Consider the following 17,852-nt stretch of genomic DNA (forward strand, 5'->3'; position numbering starts at 1 on the left):
ATAAATGTCAGAGGTTGACGGTGAATCATCTGCTTAATAAAAAACCTCTCCTCAATAAATTTCCTCACAATGGGGAGGTCTGTTTCAAGATGAGCTTGGCATTTCAGGCAAAATGTTAAGTTCATTAATATATTAAACTATATTTAGGAACAGTCTACTCATTGTAATCACAGTTGTCATTACTGGCTCACATGCTTCCATGGAAAGACCTTAGAAAAACAGAACATAATTCCTCAGTACTAGCAATTAGTGCCATAAAACAACGCTGGTGAAGCATCTGATATAATAAAGCCAACGAAACGTGATAACACACTAGAAATAATCAATAAAGATAAATGAACATGAAATAAAACCCAAAGACAGAAAATGTTTTCTTAAAAATATTATTTTTACACAACAGTCCAAAATAAGTATGGAAGACTTCCATAAGCGGAAAAGCAGATTGCTTTCAATAAAAGTGTCACTGAATTAATTTGATGTTTTGATGAATTTGCTGGATATTCTGGCTTTTTTTATTTTATTTTAAATACCAATTTTCCTATCCTTCTTTCTCACATGTTTACACTACACATGTAATGCACACAAATTTTTATGGACAATCTGACAGCATTGAATATGTGCTGGAGTCACACACAATATCAACATAACTCATTTCAACAACAAACTGTGTCCTCTGCATCCTCTGTCATCCCCTTTTCATTAGAGGCTGTGGAAGTCACTAAACATGTTAGAAAAAAAAGATGCTGTAACTTACGCAAGTATCTTAACCAACATTCATGAAAGACCCCATTGACAAACACAGTGGAAAGTAGGTGCCCACTTGTGTCCAGAGCGAGAGCTAATCAGTTATCAGTTCTGAGAGGGATCCGGGGCCAGCGGGAGCTAAGAGCCTGCTGGGTTCGATAACATATCGGCTTCATGCGTCAGAACAGGTTGGGATAAAAACGCAGACCTTCTACCGAATCGTCTCGGCACAAGTGACCCATTTTTTCAGCTAGTAACAACCTGAAGAGAAGAGCAATACATCAAAACAGTGAGAAGACACTTGAGGGATGAATTATTGATGAAATAAGGAAAAGGATTTCTCCTGTACCTTTCTTTAGCAAGGAGAACTGACAGTCCCAACAGCTTGGCAAACTCTTCAGCTGTGAGGGAGCCTTTATCAGACACCTGGGAGAGGAAAAAGAGAAGGAAACCTCAATTAAACCAGATGGATGCCTACCAAAACCACCGCTCTGTGTTTGGGGGTATTGCCAAAGCTAAAATAAACAACACTATGTTTTGATTAGATAAATGTGTCACAGTGAGTTTATAAAGCAAATTTCACACACTAGAATTAAAAGGAAAAAAGGAAAAATTTTCATGAATTTCATTTTCTTTTCTTAAATGAAAATTAAGCAAATTGCTTGCCCCAAATACTACTACTAATAATGCACTTAAGCATCTTAATTTATTTAATTTTTCTTAAAGAAAATAAATTACATGCAAATGAAATTTATTTGATTTGTATTTGTATCAATTAGTGCTTTGACTGCTGTCAAACGATTAATCAGATCCAAAATGAAAGCTATTGTTTACATAATACATTTGTGGGTACTCTCTGTATTTATTATGTATTTACAGCGACACACACATACAATATATATTTTGAAAATATTTACATGAATATATTTATATTATAAATATATTGCATACATAACATTTTTCTGAAATATATACATGCATGTGTGTGTATTTATATATACATAATAAAAATATACAGTACACACACATATATTATGTAAACAACAACTGCTATTTTGGATTTGATTGATCGTGATTAATCGTCTGACAGCACTAATATCAATATATATAAAATTCTATATAATCATAATGTTTCCAAATCATACGCAATTAAAAATATATTTTTTTCAATTAACATTTTTTACATTTCGTAGTGAGATTTCGTTTTTTTTTTTGCATCACAATAATAACAATTTTGGTGTAAAACTTTCTTAATTTTTATTCAAATGATTCTACATTGCAAAATATTTTAATTGTTCTAAAATAGGCTTTATTTATTTCTTATTTTATTGTAAAATATGACCCAGGTGTGATCTTGACTGGTTTTGTGAGATTCACCTGGCTACTGTGTATACTAAATTTAATGGCTGATTCAATATGAAAAGAGCACTAATTGCCAACTTATGTCAAATGATCTTCAAATATGCTTGCTTTGTTTTTTTGAACATTCCTCTCCTTTACCACATCTGTCTTGGACTCTACAGGGATGGAAATTTCTAATCTGATACGCCTCTCATTCCAGCTCTTTGACCTAAAACACCACCCCCAATCACATCTGCTAGCTGTGTCTTGTCCAAAAGCACTTTGAAGGTGGTTAATTTCATGCAATTTCTAGGAGTATGAAACGGGAAACTTCTCTCACTCTCCTAACCACAACCATTTAATAGAAGAGGAAGAAATTGGCTGTATAAGTTTGTGGTTATAAATCTGATCCAATTTCCACTCTATGAACCTGTAATTAAACATGACAGGAAGTTGCTGCATGATGTTTGAATGGCCACATAAGTGATTTCACAGATGGGGGAAAATGATGGCACGGCACTCACGTTATCTAGAGCGGAGGCAATCATTTCCTCTTCACTGTGGGACTGGAGCTGAACCACCATCACCCCGCTGTCAAATACTCGCAACCTGACAGGGATAGAAAAATTATGTTTATGTTGCTGACTACTTAAGAACCCAACAAGACATCATTGCTTCGTAATCTAATCGTATGCAACCTATTGTGGTTTGTGAGTCAAATGGTTGTTTTCTTTAGAAAGGTGGAAAATGCAGCCAACAGACAGAGGGCGGACATGGGTCCTGAAAACAGGAAGTCTGCCAGGAAGTGGCTGATCGATCCCACGCTGACCTCCTTTGGCCTACAAAGACTGGCTTACACAGAGACATCCACACAAACACACAAATAAAAATGCTCACACCCTTACCGTAGAGGAAGCTTCAGTGATTCAAACATCTTGCAGGCATTGACTAAGTCCTCTGGAGAGAGAAGCTGTGAAGAAATTTGCGAGAGACAGATTATACGCCTCAAAAAGATCCATCAAGAATGTTTAAAATAAATAAATCACCATATAACTACATAAATATTAAGTATATTTTTAAAAAAATGACCCGAAATATATTTTTCTTACACTTTTTTAAATCTCATTAAAAAGGTTTTTAAATGCTATTATGATCCTTTTTTTAAACAAATACTTTAAAATAATAATTTTATTTAGGGTGCATTCAGTTGAAAAGTGACAGTAAAGACATTTAGAATGTCTTATGAACTTATTTTAATCATGGTTTCCACAAAAATTATTTAGCAGCACAACTGTTTTCAACATTGATAATAAGAAATGTTTCTTGAGCAGCAAATCAGCATATTAGAATGATTTCTGAAGGATCATGTGACACTGGAGCCTGGATTAATGATGCTGAAAATCCAGCTTTGCATCACAGAAAAAAAAATACATTATTTATTACATGATAATAAACATTAAAAATTCATTAAAAAATACTGTAATAAAAACTATTTTAAAATTTCATTGTATTTTTGATTAAAAAAAAATAACTGCAGCTTTGGTGAACAAAAGAGACCGCTTTCAAAAACATTTAAAAATCTGATCTTCCCTTAACTTTGAAGATCAGACACCCCCCCCCCCCCCCCCCCCCCCCAAAATATTTTAGATTATTAATTTATAAATATCATTAGGTTTTTGGGGATTATACCACATGACATTTTTGAAACTGAAATAACCTTGCTGTCAATATTCTGACAGATGCAGACCAAACACTCGCATTTAAAGTGAGAGCTTGCTCTCTACTCTCCAGATGGATGTGCCATCATCAGCTTCACTCTTAATGCTGGGAAGGAGATCAGGATCAGGTGTAATTAACTCAATGACAAGACACACCGATGAGTCCAGCTTCATCTTACCTCCATACCACGGGCTCGGTTCACCAAACAGTACACTTCAGTGAGGGCCATCATTCCTCCACGCTCCTATAGAGAGACAGAATAACAAAGAAGATAATATCGCCGAGTAAGACGGAATGTATAGTCATCTGGTTATTATTGCAAAGTAAACCTTAACAAGGTGATGATTTTCAGATAATGATGAGCCAACTTTACAATATCATAAGTAATACACAGCTACTCAACCCCCCCCCCCCCCCCCCCCCCAAAAAAAAAATCAACAAATAGATTTGAAATATTTATTTGAGTTGCATAATGAGAAGAAACAGATGTTTCAACAAGACAAACAAAACATGAAATTACCACACTGTTCATAAGTTTGGTGTTGGTCAGAATTTAAAAAAATATAAAGTCTTTTTTAACAAAAATATAACATTGTGAAATATTATTACAATTTAAAATAACTTTTTTATTTGAATATATTTAATGACACTTCAGAATAAAATAATATAATTTAATATATGATGGCAAAGCTGAATTTCAGTGAAGTCTTCAGTGTCTTATTTCATTTCTTATTATTATCAGGATTGATTGAAAACAGTTGTGCTGCTTTATATTTATGTGGAAACCGTGACACGTTTTTTTCAGGATTCTTTGATGAACAAACTGTTCAAAAGAACAGCATTTACCAGAAATAGAAACCTTTTGTAACATAACATTATAAATGTATTGACTCCTAATTTCTTTCAATCTAAAATCTTACTGACCCCAAACTTTTGAACAGTGGTGTATATATGCAGGTGGCCATGCAAAGCTGCTTGATAAGCATTAGAAATATATAAAAACACACAATTTATTACCTCTAGTGGGGCCTGCAGCATGTCTCCCAGCTGTTTGGCGAGTTGGATGTGGTATTGTGTTCCTGAGCCGTGTGTCTCTCTGGTCACTGGGTTGGCTATACCCATACTCAGCAAATAAGACTTGAAGCGGATAGTCTGTCAGATGGCACACAAAACAAACAAGACAAATTTAATTGAAGCGCTACACTAACTAAATATAAGAAAAATGAGCATGCCTGGCTGTTGTAGGCTACCATCAATGTGGAGAAATTCCAGTTTTAGCATGTGAACTTCAAAATTTCTACAGATGGAACAAAACACATCAACTCATTTTTAGATGTGGCAAAGTTTTTCCTCATCCAATTGTAGACTTCTGTAATAACTGGTCATTTTCTGTGCAATAAATATTTGTGTCTATTTGGATGCAATGATGCACTTAAGAAACATGGTGGATCTCAATCCTGGCTGCTTTTCAACTCAATTCTATTTATATGACTGTCTCATTTCCTTGCCCTCGATGCCCCTGTACAAAGTGCATGTTGCGAGCGACCGGGATTTCTGAGCTCTGTGTGGATTACACTGCCATTGTTTGCCAAGCTTTGGATTTATAGACACTCCACTGAGCCAGAGAACACAACACAAAGGTACATAAATTATTTTTTTGAAGAGAGAAGGACTGATATCTAACCTTTTAGAAGCATATCTGTGCATATGGAGGCCAAATAAAACAAAACATTTAGCTATAACAATAAATATAACAGCTGTTATCTACATGTAATCTAAGAAAGCCTATTAACTTAAGCAGGATCAAAGCAGTAATAGACTTTGAGGAGGAAACAGCCTTATAAAAAGGCTCTTGTTACAAGTTCATATGTGTATACACTACCATTTAAAAAATGTGGGGCAGTAACTTTAAAAAATAAGTACGTCAGCAAGGATGCATTAAATTCGGCTGTTTTTTGTCTTTTGGAAGCTGCATTCAAAATCCACTTGGCTCAGAAACCTAAGGGGGCACGTGCCCCCTCACTTTGAATGGGCATGTCGCTTCTGCTTGTAACAATATTTCACAATATTACGGTTTTATCACATTGAAGGATTGAGACACCTCTTTCAGATGCATAAAAAAAATCTTACTGCCCCAATCACATGATGAATATCTCAGCCAATCACATGATGAAACACTGGTGCTTCAGAAACCAAGCCCCTCAGGGTCTTTAAGCTCACCTCATCTTCTGTGATGTCACCCTGTTTGTCTTTGATTTTGTTGGCAATGGATTTGGAGAGCTCCACCATCTCTTTGGCCTGCAGGGAAAGATAGTGATTCGCTGAATCAAGAGCGATAAACTTGACCATGGCTGTATTGTGAAGGATAACAGGCCGACCCACCGACCTACTGAGTGACTGACCTTTTCCATCAGTTTACTGAGATCCTCAAAGGCCTGAAAGAATAGACAGATGTTAGAATAAAGACATGAAAGAAATTATATCCAAAACACCTCTTTATCAAGGGCTGAAATCACCTGTAAATCACTGGGTGTGCCCATACCTAACAGGATATCCCACTGCTGTGCACTCTTTTTATCTTCCATTATAGCTGTGCCAGGAAGCTAATCAGAGCTATGAGGTCATCTAGCATTAAAAACAGGGTCCAGCTTTCTTTCAACATTAGTGGCCCCTTTAAAAGGGGGCATGGTGCCCACAGCTTTCCTGATTATCTTAGGCAGGTATCCCAGTGCTGTATGTTAGATATGACTACCTGTCAGTCTGTTTCTCTTTCTTACCTCAGAAATGTTTTTATCTCTCTCTATTCTTTTCTCTTCCAACTTCCGTTCAATCCCCACAATCCCCACTGCGCGTGTTCTTCCTGCCTACAGAACCACAGAGAACAGGAGAGAAAAAAATGAGCCTCGCTCTTTGTTAAACATGCACACACACAAACAATAACTAAAAAAGAAAAAAAAAAACATTCAAACAAATATAACAAAGGAACAGGAAGGAAAGGGTTTGCCCAGGGATTACTGCTTCAGGGCCACGGCCTGTTCTTGTTCATACAAACTAAAAAAAAAAAAAAAAACAGCTATATAAATGTTGCAAGATATCTATAATATATAATAATAATAAAAAAAACATATCAAAAGGTAAAACAATATTTTGTAAATATTTGAAGAGCACGATATCACAGATTACAAATGGCAAGCAACATTATTACAGTGCCACCTTGAGGTTGTAATAGGGACTGCATCTTTTTTGTTCAAAACAGAATTAACAGGCAATTCATAAAGATTTATTTTATTCTGAAGTGTCATCAGATCCCTAGAGTAGATAACTGACTAACCGCCACCAGTCTGAATATTTATTTAAAATAATGAATGATATTTTCCAAATAAGAACAGCTGACACAGTTATATCTGGTGCTGATGCAACTTAGTTATTTATATGGTAAGAAATCATAAAAGCTTAAAAGCTTTAGCAATTTATTAAACTCAAATTAATCAAATCAATTAAATAAATCATGTCATTAATTGTAAACAATATACATTTCTAATGCTTACATTATTCAGCCATTCACAAAATAATATTTTTAAATAAAATATATATATAGCTACAATGTTATTGTTAGTTAAAACTAAAATTATTACACATTTTTTAGCAACTTAAAGCTGAAATAAAAAAATATATATAAATATTTGATGAAAAAAATTTAATTAGTAATGTTACTTTGGCAACTAACTGAAATAAATAAATTGATGTTGAAGTACTAAAATAATTCTGACTTTAAATTATTTTAGTAAAATTACTAAAAGTAAAAATGACATAATAAAGCAGATTTAATAAAAAAAAATAAAAAAGCTCATTTAATATTAATATCTAATATTAAAATGAAACAAATAAAAATAGTAAAAGTACATAATTGCTAAAACAAACAAAAATGAAAATGGAACTTAAAAAGTACAATAATAAAAGATTCTAAATATTAATAAATATTATACAAATCACATAAATAACTAAAATATACTAATAAATATACATATAAATACTAAAATAACACTGGACAATTATAATAACTGTTCACTGCATAAATATATACAAAATAATAAAATTTATTATTATAAAAAAAAAATCAAATTAATAGAAATAATAAAACAAAACTTTAATGTATCATTCAAAGATTCAGTTTATGCTAACCTTAGGTCCTATTCCTGTGGGGATGGGTTGTGAGACAGGTGTATTCTCCCATCGTTTCTGAGTCATCTCTTCAGTTAGACGTCTGTAAAACTACACACCAAACACAGCACAAGTTATTTACACCTTTCTAACACTTCTGCTCCGTTCCTCTCGAAATGTCATGACTGCTTATATTGCATGCTTCAAACTGTATTAAGCCAGATTTAGTGGAGTAATAAGCTCCATGTACGTGGAAGCAGAATTAATCTAAGCATCATCTCAGTTGAAATATTTCTGACATCACTCCTTCAGTAACTGACCTCAATCTGCCCATGTTCCTTGAAGGACAGCTTTATATAAGAGTACTTGCTGTGCTGGTAGGGGCCTGGCTCCTTGTTTTCCGGGGCTGAATGCAGGTGAATGACAATCTTGGCACTGCAGGGTTGGAAAGGTAACAGTTTATTTTTATAAAATAGATTAATAAAGGGGGTGTAATTCCCAATTTTATTATTATTATAGCATGCTGCACATGTCAGATGCATTAATTGCATGCTGATGTTGAAGTGCAGTCACCTTTTTCCAATGCCGGCTGCTTGCTCCTCAAAGAATATGATCTGTGACAAAGGTATGCATATACAGCATTCCTACAGAGATATGAGATATTTATGATATTGTTATTGATTTAAAGCAAAACGACATTTAAGAGTGAGAGAAAAGTTTGACATAAGTTAAAAACAATTGGACATGACAATATAAAGGCGGTAAAAAGATACTGAAGATGACATACATGACTCTTCTGGACTCTCCAGAGAAGGCGATGGGTGCTAAGAAGAACGACTCCCACATCAAGTTTAGCCTGTCAATATGGAAACAGATTAATATGGAGCATTATTATATACACTGTCTATTCAAGTAACGCATAACTCATTATTGTATTTTGTATTAGGGATGTAACGATTACCGGTTTGACGATAAATCATGATAAAATTCCCCACGGTTAGTATTACCGTTTCATATTTTAATTATCATTAAAACCGTATTCGATTACCACGATTTGAACAACTCACGATAAATAAATACTGTCCGGCATAAAGCAGAGTGTAACAGTGTCACGAGCGCACAGCAGCAGAGTTTCATTCTGAGAGAAAACGGCGGAAAAGATGGGAGGTTTTAAAAGAGTGCTGAGGGAATTATACAAATGAATATATCAGTGAATTAATTATATGAATGTACCTCTGAAGGATCTGACTGTCTTCAGAAACGATTCGATGGCATTTTGATTCATCTTAGCTCCATATAAGACCTAAAGGAAGTGTTCTTAAACACAATACTGCTTTGTTCGCGGACTTCAAGGGAATCAGCTGTAATTCAGCTTTTCCGTATAAAGCGCCACCTGCTGTCAGAGACTGGATTTACAGACACTTATTTACATTCAGCCTGTGTGCAGATTCTGTCTGGCCAAAAAACTGACCAAATTTGCATGCCCTGCTGTAAATTTTAACCGGTTGATGAAAAACAAGCTTATGTGGATTCTACACATTTAAACAATTCAGTTTACCTTTATATGAAACTTTTTCAAAGCTTTATTTGAACATTTACATTATTTATTTGAACATGCTATTAAACTGGTGTCAGTCAAGTTGTCATTTAAAATCCAGACCTCATTGGTAATGTTATTGTTTTAGTGATTATGCAAACAAAAAGTCATTTTATTTGCTGTTTGTTGATTTTTAAGTATAAAATTTGGTGAAGTGATTTATGTATCGGTACTTTTTGAACATCTCCAGCACATTTTAACAATACCGTGATAATACTGATAACCGTGATAATTTTGGTCACTATAATCGTGATGAGAAATTTTCATACCGTTACATCCCTATTTTGTATTAACACTTTTCTCATTTCTATCATAATTAATAAACAACATTTAAACGACATAATCTAAAATATACATGTTTAGCTGTAATGTTTACATCAGTATTTTCCACATGGTTGTCATTTCATAACTTTCAGTGGAATCCACACAAACTATCTACGAAAAAATACCTTGTCTTCCCCATCGTAAAGTCTCACTCCTCTTTGCTGAATTACTAACGTTTCGTTCATCTCAAGTAACCCATTTGTCCAAACAAACCTGTCCATTTTTAATAAAATAATAAAACAAAAGTGATTAACAGAACTAGAGCATATTTTACATGAAGCTGTTTACTTCCGCCTAGGTGTCCGGGAATGCGCCTGTTTGAAAACACCACAATCCATTCAGAATTTCACTCTCCGTATTGCTTTTAATGTGTGTTATAGAAAGCCATACAAATAAACTTAATAATGTCCATTTCATTTAAATGTTCCCATTATGAGAATGTGATACCTACCTAAATTGATACCAAAGAATTTTCTAACTTTATGACTAATCGATAAACTACCATTAATATAAGGTTGTTGTTTTTTTTATAATAGATTATAAATAGTTTCGATTTTTTTTTTATTTCGAGATATAGTCAACTCCTCTTGAGGCGTATTTAGAAACAGACTCTTTCATGTCGGGGTCCTGACAAAGGAAGTCGCACACGAACTACAGCCCTTAGCATCTCTGCTAAACCCCAACAAACAGCGACGATCTATCAAAATAAACAAAACTAGCGCGTGAACTATGATCTTAAATCACGTCAGCAAAATTTGTAATTGTGCAAACATGATAAAAGACATGCATATATGTGAAAAATGGTGCATTTGAGGAGTGTGTGAATTTAGCACTAGACTATTGTTGTTCCTCATGTCATGATGCCAGCTTGAATTTAAAGAGACCGCGAGCCTTCTGCTGTACCTCTCCGAAATGATTCTGGCTTCACTAAAAGGATAGATAATTTGCAAAAAGTTGATGAATTCAAATATTGATGCTGGATAAGTGTAACAAGACTACTGCGAGAAGTATCCCATCAGCAGGTGAATGAAGGGTCGTCGTTGAGATGCTGTAGGAGGAATTGGTAATCAATACAGTGAGCAGAGCATCGACAGAGAAGATGGACAAGAAATCCTTTGATATCGTTTTGGACGAAATTAGAAAGGTATGACTTATATTTGCAGTATAATATAAGTCGTTTCGTTTGTTGTGATCAGTTTGGCTGATTATGGTTAAATAAGCAACAGAGGATAATATTAATACTGTAATTTTTGTTTGTTCTGAAGTGTGTTTTGACAGATCAGCGAATCAAAGCTATAGAGCAGGTTCATGGGTATTTCTCCAGTGAACAGGTATGTTGATGTAGTAACAGTAGAGAACTAATTGTGCGGTAACTTGTATCTACTTACCTGTCAAACTTCCTCAGGTGATTGACATTTTGAAGTACTTCTCCTGGGCGGAGCCACAAGTAAAGGCAGTCAAAGCCTTGCAACATGTAAGAATTCTGTTTCTTATTGATTTTATTCATCTACAGTCTTGTTAGTTGAGCTAAATGACTTCATTTCATTGCATAACATGTTTTTTCCTCCAGAAAATGGTTGCAATTCCAACAACGAAGGCTGCAATCATCCTTAATTGTTTCACTTTCTCAAAGGACAGAATTATTGTACTAGAACTCATTGCTCTGTAAGTTACACTCTACAGAAATTATGCACATCAGGAAATATCCAAACAACTTAAATATAATGCAATATGTAATGTATACTTTACAGAAATATTTCTGATGCCCAAAATTTCCGTCCCGTGGAGGATGTCTTCCGTACTCACCTCGCTGAGAAGAAGCGTGCAAGAAGAATCCTAGAGCAGGTAAAACTTACTCGTTCATGTGAATTAACAAACTGTACATTATGGCCTAGTGTAGGCTATATTGAATGAATGGGGATTGAACTGCAGTACATGTCTGTAATTTGTTTAGGTGTGTAAGGTGGGATGTAAAGCGCCAGTGGCGATGATTTCATCCTGTGGGATGATCCCAGGCAACCCTTACCCCAAAGGCAAACCCAGCCAGCTCACTGGAACATTCCCTGTAAGTTCCTTCACTTAATAAATATATTTTCTTTAGTTCTTTAAAATTCATTGTGGCTTTTATTGGAACTTTTAAGGGATTGCCTGCCAAAAAGGATGGAGACGATGCAACCCTGGATGGAAAGGGCATTGCTGCACGCATCCTTGGACCAAGCAAACCGGTATGTTTTATTGGACCGGTATTACTGCCTAAAGATATTTGTTCTTTGAATGTTTCTGATAGTTCATTAATGGCTAAGAATCTCATCATGTCATCTTGAATAGTGAACACATATCTTATTACATCCTTTTCTCTCTTTTCCCACAAGTCACCATCAACGTACAATCCACACAGGCCTGTGCCATACCCTATCCCGCCATGTAGGCCACATGCAACCATCGCTCCAAGTAAGACCCTTTCCTTTAGATTAGAATAAATTATATGGGTAATAATCTCTCTAATGTACAAGAAACAGTAGACCATGCATATACCAGCAATGTGTCTGTGTGCAATATGAAAGTTAATGTGGGGGACTGGATTCAGAATGTTCTTACCCTCTTCTCCGGATGCTGCCCAGGTGCGTACAACAACGCAGGTCTGGTGTCAGTGGGTGGGGTCATCACCGCCAGTGTGCCACCCCCACCCTATCGAGCCACTCCCAATTCGGCAGGTACAACGTGCAGTTGCCAGCGCTGTGTGCTGCCTTTAACAACTGTGACTGCAATGCTGTCTGTAGACGCTACCTCACCATGGCATGCTTTAAATCTGCCTGCAGCACCTATAGCATGCAAATTGATCATGCTTAAAACTCTGGGGTTTCTTTACTGATCTAACTGAGCTAATATGGTCATTTCCATCTGCTACGAATGATAATAGAGAGCACAAATTCTAAAATGCGTATTATATTGGATTTTCCAGAGTCTGTGTGTGAATGTAATGTTCTAAAAAAGTTTTTACTTTAAGGCACTTGCAATAGAAGTAAACTACACTATTCACTTTCAAGTTTGAGAGCACAAATGTGCAAAAATTTTATTTTTCTTAAATCTTTGTGGTGAGACTGTTTTAGACTTGACTTAGTAAAATGCCTAAAATAGACATTATAATTTTTTTTTTATTGTGAAAGGTTCTTATGCATCTTGTCACAAATGTTTGAAAGTCTCATATTAACACACATAATATTTAAGCCTTGTTGGCATTACCTTAAATAGCTTAAATCTATTGTAAGTGGCTCACTGCATCCAAGATGTTTGCTAGCTTGTTTTTTTACAAACCTAGGGGACAAGTTGAAATTTCTGTTGAACCCAGAAAATTCTTTAAAATAGGTTTGCAACAACTTTGCCTAACTAATTTTATCACAAGGGGGCGCTATGTTATATATTGTCAGTCCATGTTTAGAGTGTTAATGCTTGCTCTGCTGCATTGTGCATCTTATGGTGCAACTAGAGGATTGGGAGATTTCCTGAATTCTCTCGCTTTCTTTCTAATGCGCCTTTAAAATCCAACACTAATAAACTTACATGCATATGGTACCTTGCCTTTGTCATTTCATAGGGATTTCTTCTTTTTAATATTTCATTGTGCTTATTGTTTCATATTTTCAGGTTACAGCCGACCTGTCAGTCAACAAAATCCAACCGCCAACATCTCCGGCACACCTTCTATCTCCCCTCATAACGCCACAGCATCTACTCCAGTCAACTCCCAGCCTCATCCTACCACACCAATCACTCCGGTTTTTCCTGGCATGGTCCCATCCCAAAACCCTGTAACCCCCTCCCCTTCTCCTTCTCCTGCCCCCTCACCCTCAGTCATCAAAGGGCCTCCTTTCCCAGCTGGTTCTCCTCAAATTGCCTCAAACTCCAGTGGCCACACCACACCAGTTTCTTCTCCGTTCCCTGGCATGCCACCTTCTGGTCGAAACACCCCTTCCGTCATCAAAAGTCATACCCCATCTGGAACACCCTGTGGAACACCCGGGCCAAGTACAAGCATCCCTTCTTCTCCATTCCACGGTGCGCCCCGCTCAGAAACACCTTCCGGTGGACTTACATCTACTCCCAGGGCAATTGGTGACCCCTTGACTCCTCATGGAGCTATGGGATTACACTCAATGAAGGGTTACCCAACTTCCTCAGATTCCCAGTCAGCACTTTCACTCCCTGGCACTCCCTCTTCCCAGTCACATTCGGTTATCCGTAGTTACACACCTTCAGGTATGTCCTCTCTCACTCCTGGACGCTCTACTCCCAACATGCAAGGTGTTGGTGGATTACCAGTAGTGCCTACGGCAGCCATGAGTAGCCCTGCTGGAGCTTTGTTTAACGAGCAACATGCCAGCTCCATGGCCCGGCACGGCGGAGGTAGTGGAAGTAACAGTCCTGTTCCTTCTGCTTTCAAAGGTCCCTCCCGCTCTGGCACCCCTTCTCTTAGCTCTCTAGTAATGCCTAACTCTGCTGTTCTTGCCCGACCCATGGGCATGGCCCATGGTGCTGCCTCGCCACAATCTTCTTTACCCAGCACTGCTGGTGTAGCCGGACTCCACAGTCTTTCCTCAGCTCTGGGCTCTCAATCTGGAAGCAGCCCTGCTCCTCATTTTTCAGCAATGTCTCCTTTCCCTGGAACCCAGTCCTCCATTTCCACCCCATCCACTCCTACTCCTCCAGTCTCATCTGTATATTCTGGCCTTGCTCACTCTAGTGCTCCCACACCCTCCCCCTTTGGCCTGGGATTGACCACAGCTCCCTCCATGTTCCCGGGTCTTCCTCCTGGCCCAAACCCTGCTTTCTCTGGTTTTGGAGGCTCAGGGCCCACTGCTGCAGGTAGTCCAGTGCTGTCCTCCTTAATGGGGCTTCCAGGAGCCTCTTCCTCAGTAGCCACCGTTGCACCTCTCCAGGCAGCAGCAGTCGCAGCAGCTGCGGCAGCAGGAGTCCCCTCCTCTTCTCCTGTGCTTCCTGGATTCGCCTCTGCATTCAGCTCTAACTACAACCCCGCCCTTGTTGGCCAGGCTGGGTACATTTTTTTTCTATTTAATTGTTGCATGACTTCATGAAGTATTAAGAAGCAGAGAAGTTTGATTATACTATGCTAGAGTTGATTTAGGGCAGGGGTAGCGAACCCTGCTCCTGGAGGACTACCTTCCTGCAGACTCCAGTTCCAACACACCTGCCTGTTATTTTCTAGAAATCCTGAGACCAGTTTATTAGGATTTGATTCACTGATTCAGGTGTATTTAAAAAAGGTTGGTGCTAAACTCTGCAGGATGGGAGCCCTTCAGGAGCAGAGTTGGCTCCCCCTGATTTAGGATTATTTAAAATAAGCAGAACGTGCTAAACTAGGGGTGCCCAATCCTGTTCCTGGAGATCTACCTACCTGCATAATTCAGTTCATCTGTCTGTAATCATGAAGTGCTCCTGAAGATCTTAAGATGGTTCAGTTGTGTTGGAGCATGGTTGAAGTTGAACTTTGCTGGAAGGTAGATCACCAGGAACGGGACTGAGCACCCCTGTGCTAAACTATTATGTATCATGATCATCTGAATTGTTCATGGAAATATGTTTCAAAACCTAGTGAGCTGCCTACTTAGACAGCATTATAGGTGTACAACACAAGGGCTTCTCTAAAATATAGGAAGCATAATTATGCTTGATTGTGTATATTTCATTTAATATTGAAAAAAGTATCAACTACAGTTCAGTCGAATCACTAATGGACTGTTTTATCCACTGCTTGTGTGTTATGTATTTTATGCATATGTAATTGTACTGAAAGCTTAGCAACATTATAATGGGAAAACTTATTGGAATCAAATGAATATTAAGTAACTTGAAGTTTTGTCACAGGATTCTGCCTTAAAAGGGCTATGTAGATACTAGTCAGCAAGGCAGGTCACTGGGTTCTTGAACAGGTCATGTCAAACATTTTCCAGTTAAAATGCTCTGCAAAGTTTAAAGTCTTTATTTTCTATTCTTCATTTTATCAAGAGTGATGTGTTCCTCGAAGATATGGAAAAACAGTCATAACTGTCAAAAGGAAACCATAGCCACAGAAAATATTTTATGGTCATATGGAATAACTTGAAGTTTAGATACCAATCTGTCAACAACATATAACATGTGAATTATTGCTGTCAAAAGCGTTATTGTAGTGAGCACATATGTGTGATAGCTTTTCAGATAGCACGATTGCCTTTGAATTTAATATTACAGATTATTGTGAAACTAAGTAAACAAGTGAAATCTATTGATGTTAGTAAGATAATCATTAGAACTGCATTATCAATAGGCCTATGCAATGTTGCTTAATGTGTTACTCAGGCTAACTGGTAGTCTCCAGGCCCCTGCAGCTTTCCCAGGGTTGCTGTCTTTCCCCCCAGGGATGCCCAGCTTCTCCACGACAGCATCTCCTGCTGCCCTTTCTGGTCTTCACAACTCCGCCATGCAATCTGCTCTTTTGCAGGTATCTATTTATTTGATCATTATAGGGCTACTGGATGTTGTTGTTATTATTATGCCTGCTATTATGATTACGAGCAAGTTTTTTAGAAGAGTTTGTTACTCTATGCAAATCTTAATGTTTGTTTTGTGTGTGTGATTGTAGGCTCACTCTGCATCAGCGCTTGACAATTACCCTCCCCAGCCGAATGGATTCACGAACTACCCTGCAGCCGCTGGCTCGAGCTTCCCTCTGCAGCCAGGCTTGCATCCGCCACTGGGCTGGCAGTAACTCATTGTGAGTTACAGAGGGCAGGCATATCGAAAACTATACCACCTAGTGTGTGTAGTATGTGTAAACCATGACGAACATTGTGGATTTTAGTGATGGAAAAAGGTGCGTCATAACGCAATTATGGGTAAATTCAAAATGTATGTGGCAGCTCTACTCTCCAATAATTTCCTGTAGAAGACACTCACGTCTCAAATCAAGACAAGCTTGTGGTTTAGAGCTCTGCATTAGTAGAACATATTTGTTATTGACTTTTGAGGGCTGGGCTGGACTGTTATGTGTTTGGATGAAATGAATACTATTCTTTAGTATTATTTTTTTGATGGGGGGGGGGGGGGGGGGGGGTGTTGTAGTAGGGATTAACTCTGATTAAGCATCATAATTTTAAAAATGAATACTAAAATGAATTTTAAATATACACCAGTAGAGGAAATGTGAATGGCGTGGGTGTCTAAATTTGACTAAACTGTTTTTCCCTGTATCATGAAATTAGTGAGTTAACTGACCTTTTATTCAAATGTCTGTCAAATACTGTACATGTAAATACCTTTTGAGAATGGGTAAATTAGGTGTTTGCTCTTTGTACTGTAGTTGTTCTGTTTGTTTGTTTTTTATTATTTTCCTGCGTTACCTTGCAAATTTTAAAGGAGCTGCTTTGCAACTCCAAAGTGACTTTAGTGTTACAAATTTTACAGTTTATTATTATTATTAGATATTAAGGTCAGAACCATGAATTTTGCATGTATACAATGTGTAGATCTCAGAATCTACAATAATCATGTTTATGTTCATTATATATTATAAAATACAATAAAGAATATGGTAGGTTTAGTCTAGTATGTTCTAACAGCATCATGAAATAAAAGTTCTTTTCTTAGATTGTCTTATTTTGTTTTTTGGTTAGCAGTGAACGTCACTTCACCTTTCACCTCTTCAGGACTTTCTGGAATGACCACAAAACCCACAGCAGCTTTCTAAAATGAGACACAACGAAGGCAGTCACTACAGAAAATCAAAACGTTGCATTCCATTGATACCCGATACCAGTTTTAAATAGAAAAGTAATATTAATTTACTATACAAAGGCCTGGTTTCACAGACAGGGCTTAGACTAAACCAGGATTAGGCCATAGTTCAATTAGGAGTTTTAAGTAATTTTATAAACGTGCCTTAGAAAAAAAACATTACTGGTGTGCCTCT

The 17,852-nt window shown here is 37.1% G+C and overlaps 2 protein-coding genes across 3 annotated transcripts; one reads left to right on the forward strand and one right to left on the reverse strand.

Moving 5' to 3' along the window:
• Nucleotides 1-268: 268 nt before the first annotated feature.
• LOC306864047 (vacuolar protein-sorting-associated protein 36) lies at nucleotides 269-10,202 on the reverse strand. The gene is made up of 14 exons (XM_079407742.1): nucleotides 10,012-10,202; nucleotides 8,753-8,821; nucleotides 8,539-8,609; nucleotides 8,286-8,400; nucleotides 7,987-8,076; nucleotides 6,582-6,668; nucleotides 6,207-6,239; nucleotides 6,025-6,102; nucleotides 4,822-4,956; nucleotides 3,983-4,048; nucleotides 2,991-3,055; nucleotides 2,610-2,694; nucleotides 1,094-1,170; nucleotides 269-1,005 (listed from the first exon to the last, which is right to left on the reverse strand). The coding sequence occupies exons 1-14, from the start codon at nucleotides 10,105-10,107 to the stop codon at nucleotides 924-926; spliced, it is 1,149 nt and encodes a 382-aa protein (XP_079263868.1). The 5' UTR covers nucleotides 10,108-10,202; the 3' UTR covers nucleotides 269-923.
• Nucleotides 10,185-17,529, forward strand: LOC306864045 (proline and serine-rich protein 1-like). 2 transcript variants are annotated; one of them, XM_079407739.1, is made up of 12 exons: nucleotides 10,185-11,030; nucleotides 11,152-11,217; nucleotides 11,292-11,360; nucleotides 11,457-11,551; nucleotides 11,638-11,731; nucleotides 11,841-11,951; nucleotides 12,028-12,111; nucleotides 12,259-12,337; nucleotides 12,508-12,600; nucleotides 13,532-14,939; nucleotides 16,244-16,385; nucleotides 16,527-17,529. In XM_079407739.1, the coding sequence occupies exons 1-12, from the start codon at nucleotides 10,986-10,988 to the stop codon at nucleotides 16,650-16,652; spliced, it is 2,412 nt and encodes an 803-aa protein (XP_079263865.1). In that variant the 5' UTR covers nucleotides 10,185-10,985; the 3' UTR covers nucleotides 16,653-17,529. The 2 variants fall into 2 exon arrangements, with proteins under 2 accessions (XP_079263865.1, XP_079263866.1); XM_079407740.1 differs by lacking the exon at nucleotides 12,508-12,600 and having other exon boundaries at nucleotides 10,497-11,030.
• Nucleotides 17,530-17,852: the final 323 nt, after the last annotated feature.

Source organism: Barbus barbus (genome assembly GCF_936440315.1).
Source record: "Barbus barbus genome assembly, chromosome: 45".
In the NCBI taxonomy this organism is placed as follows: Eukaryota; Metazoa; Chordata; class Actinopteri; order Cypriniformes; family Cyprinidae; genus Barbus; species Barbus barbus.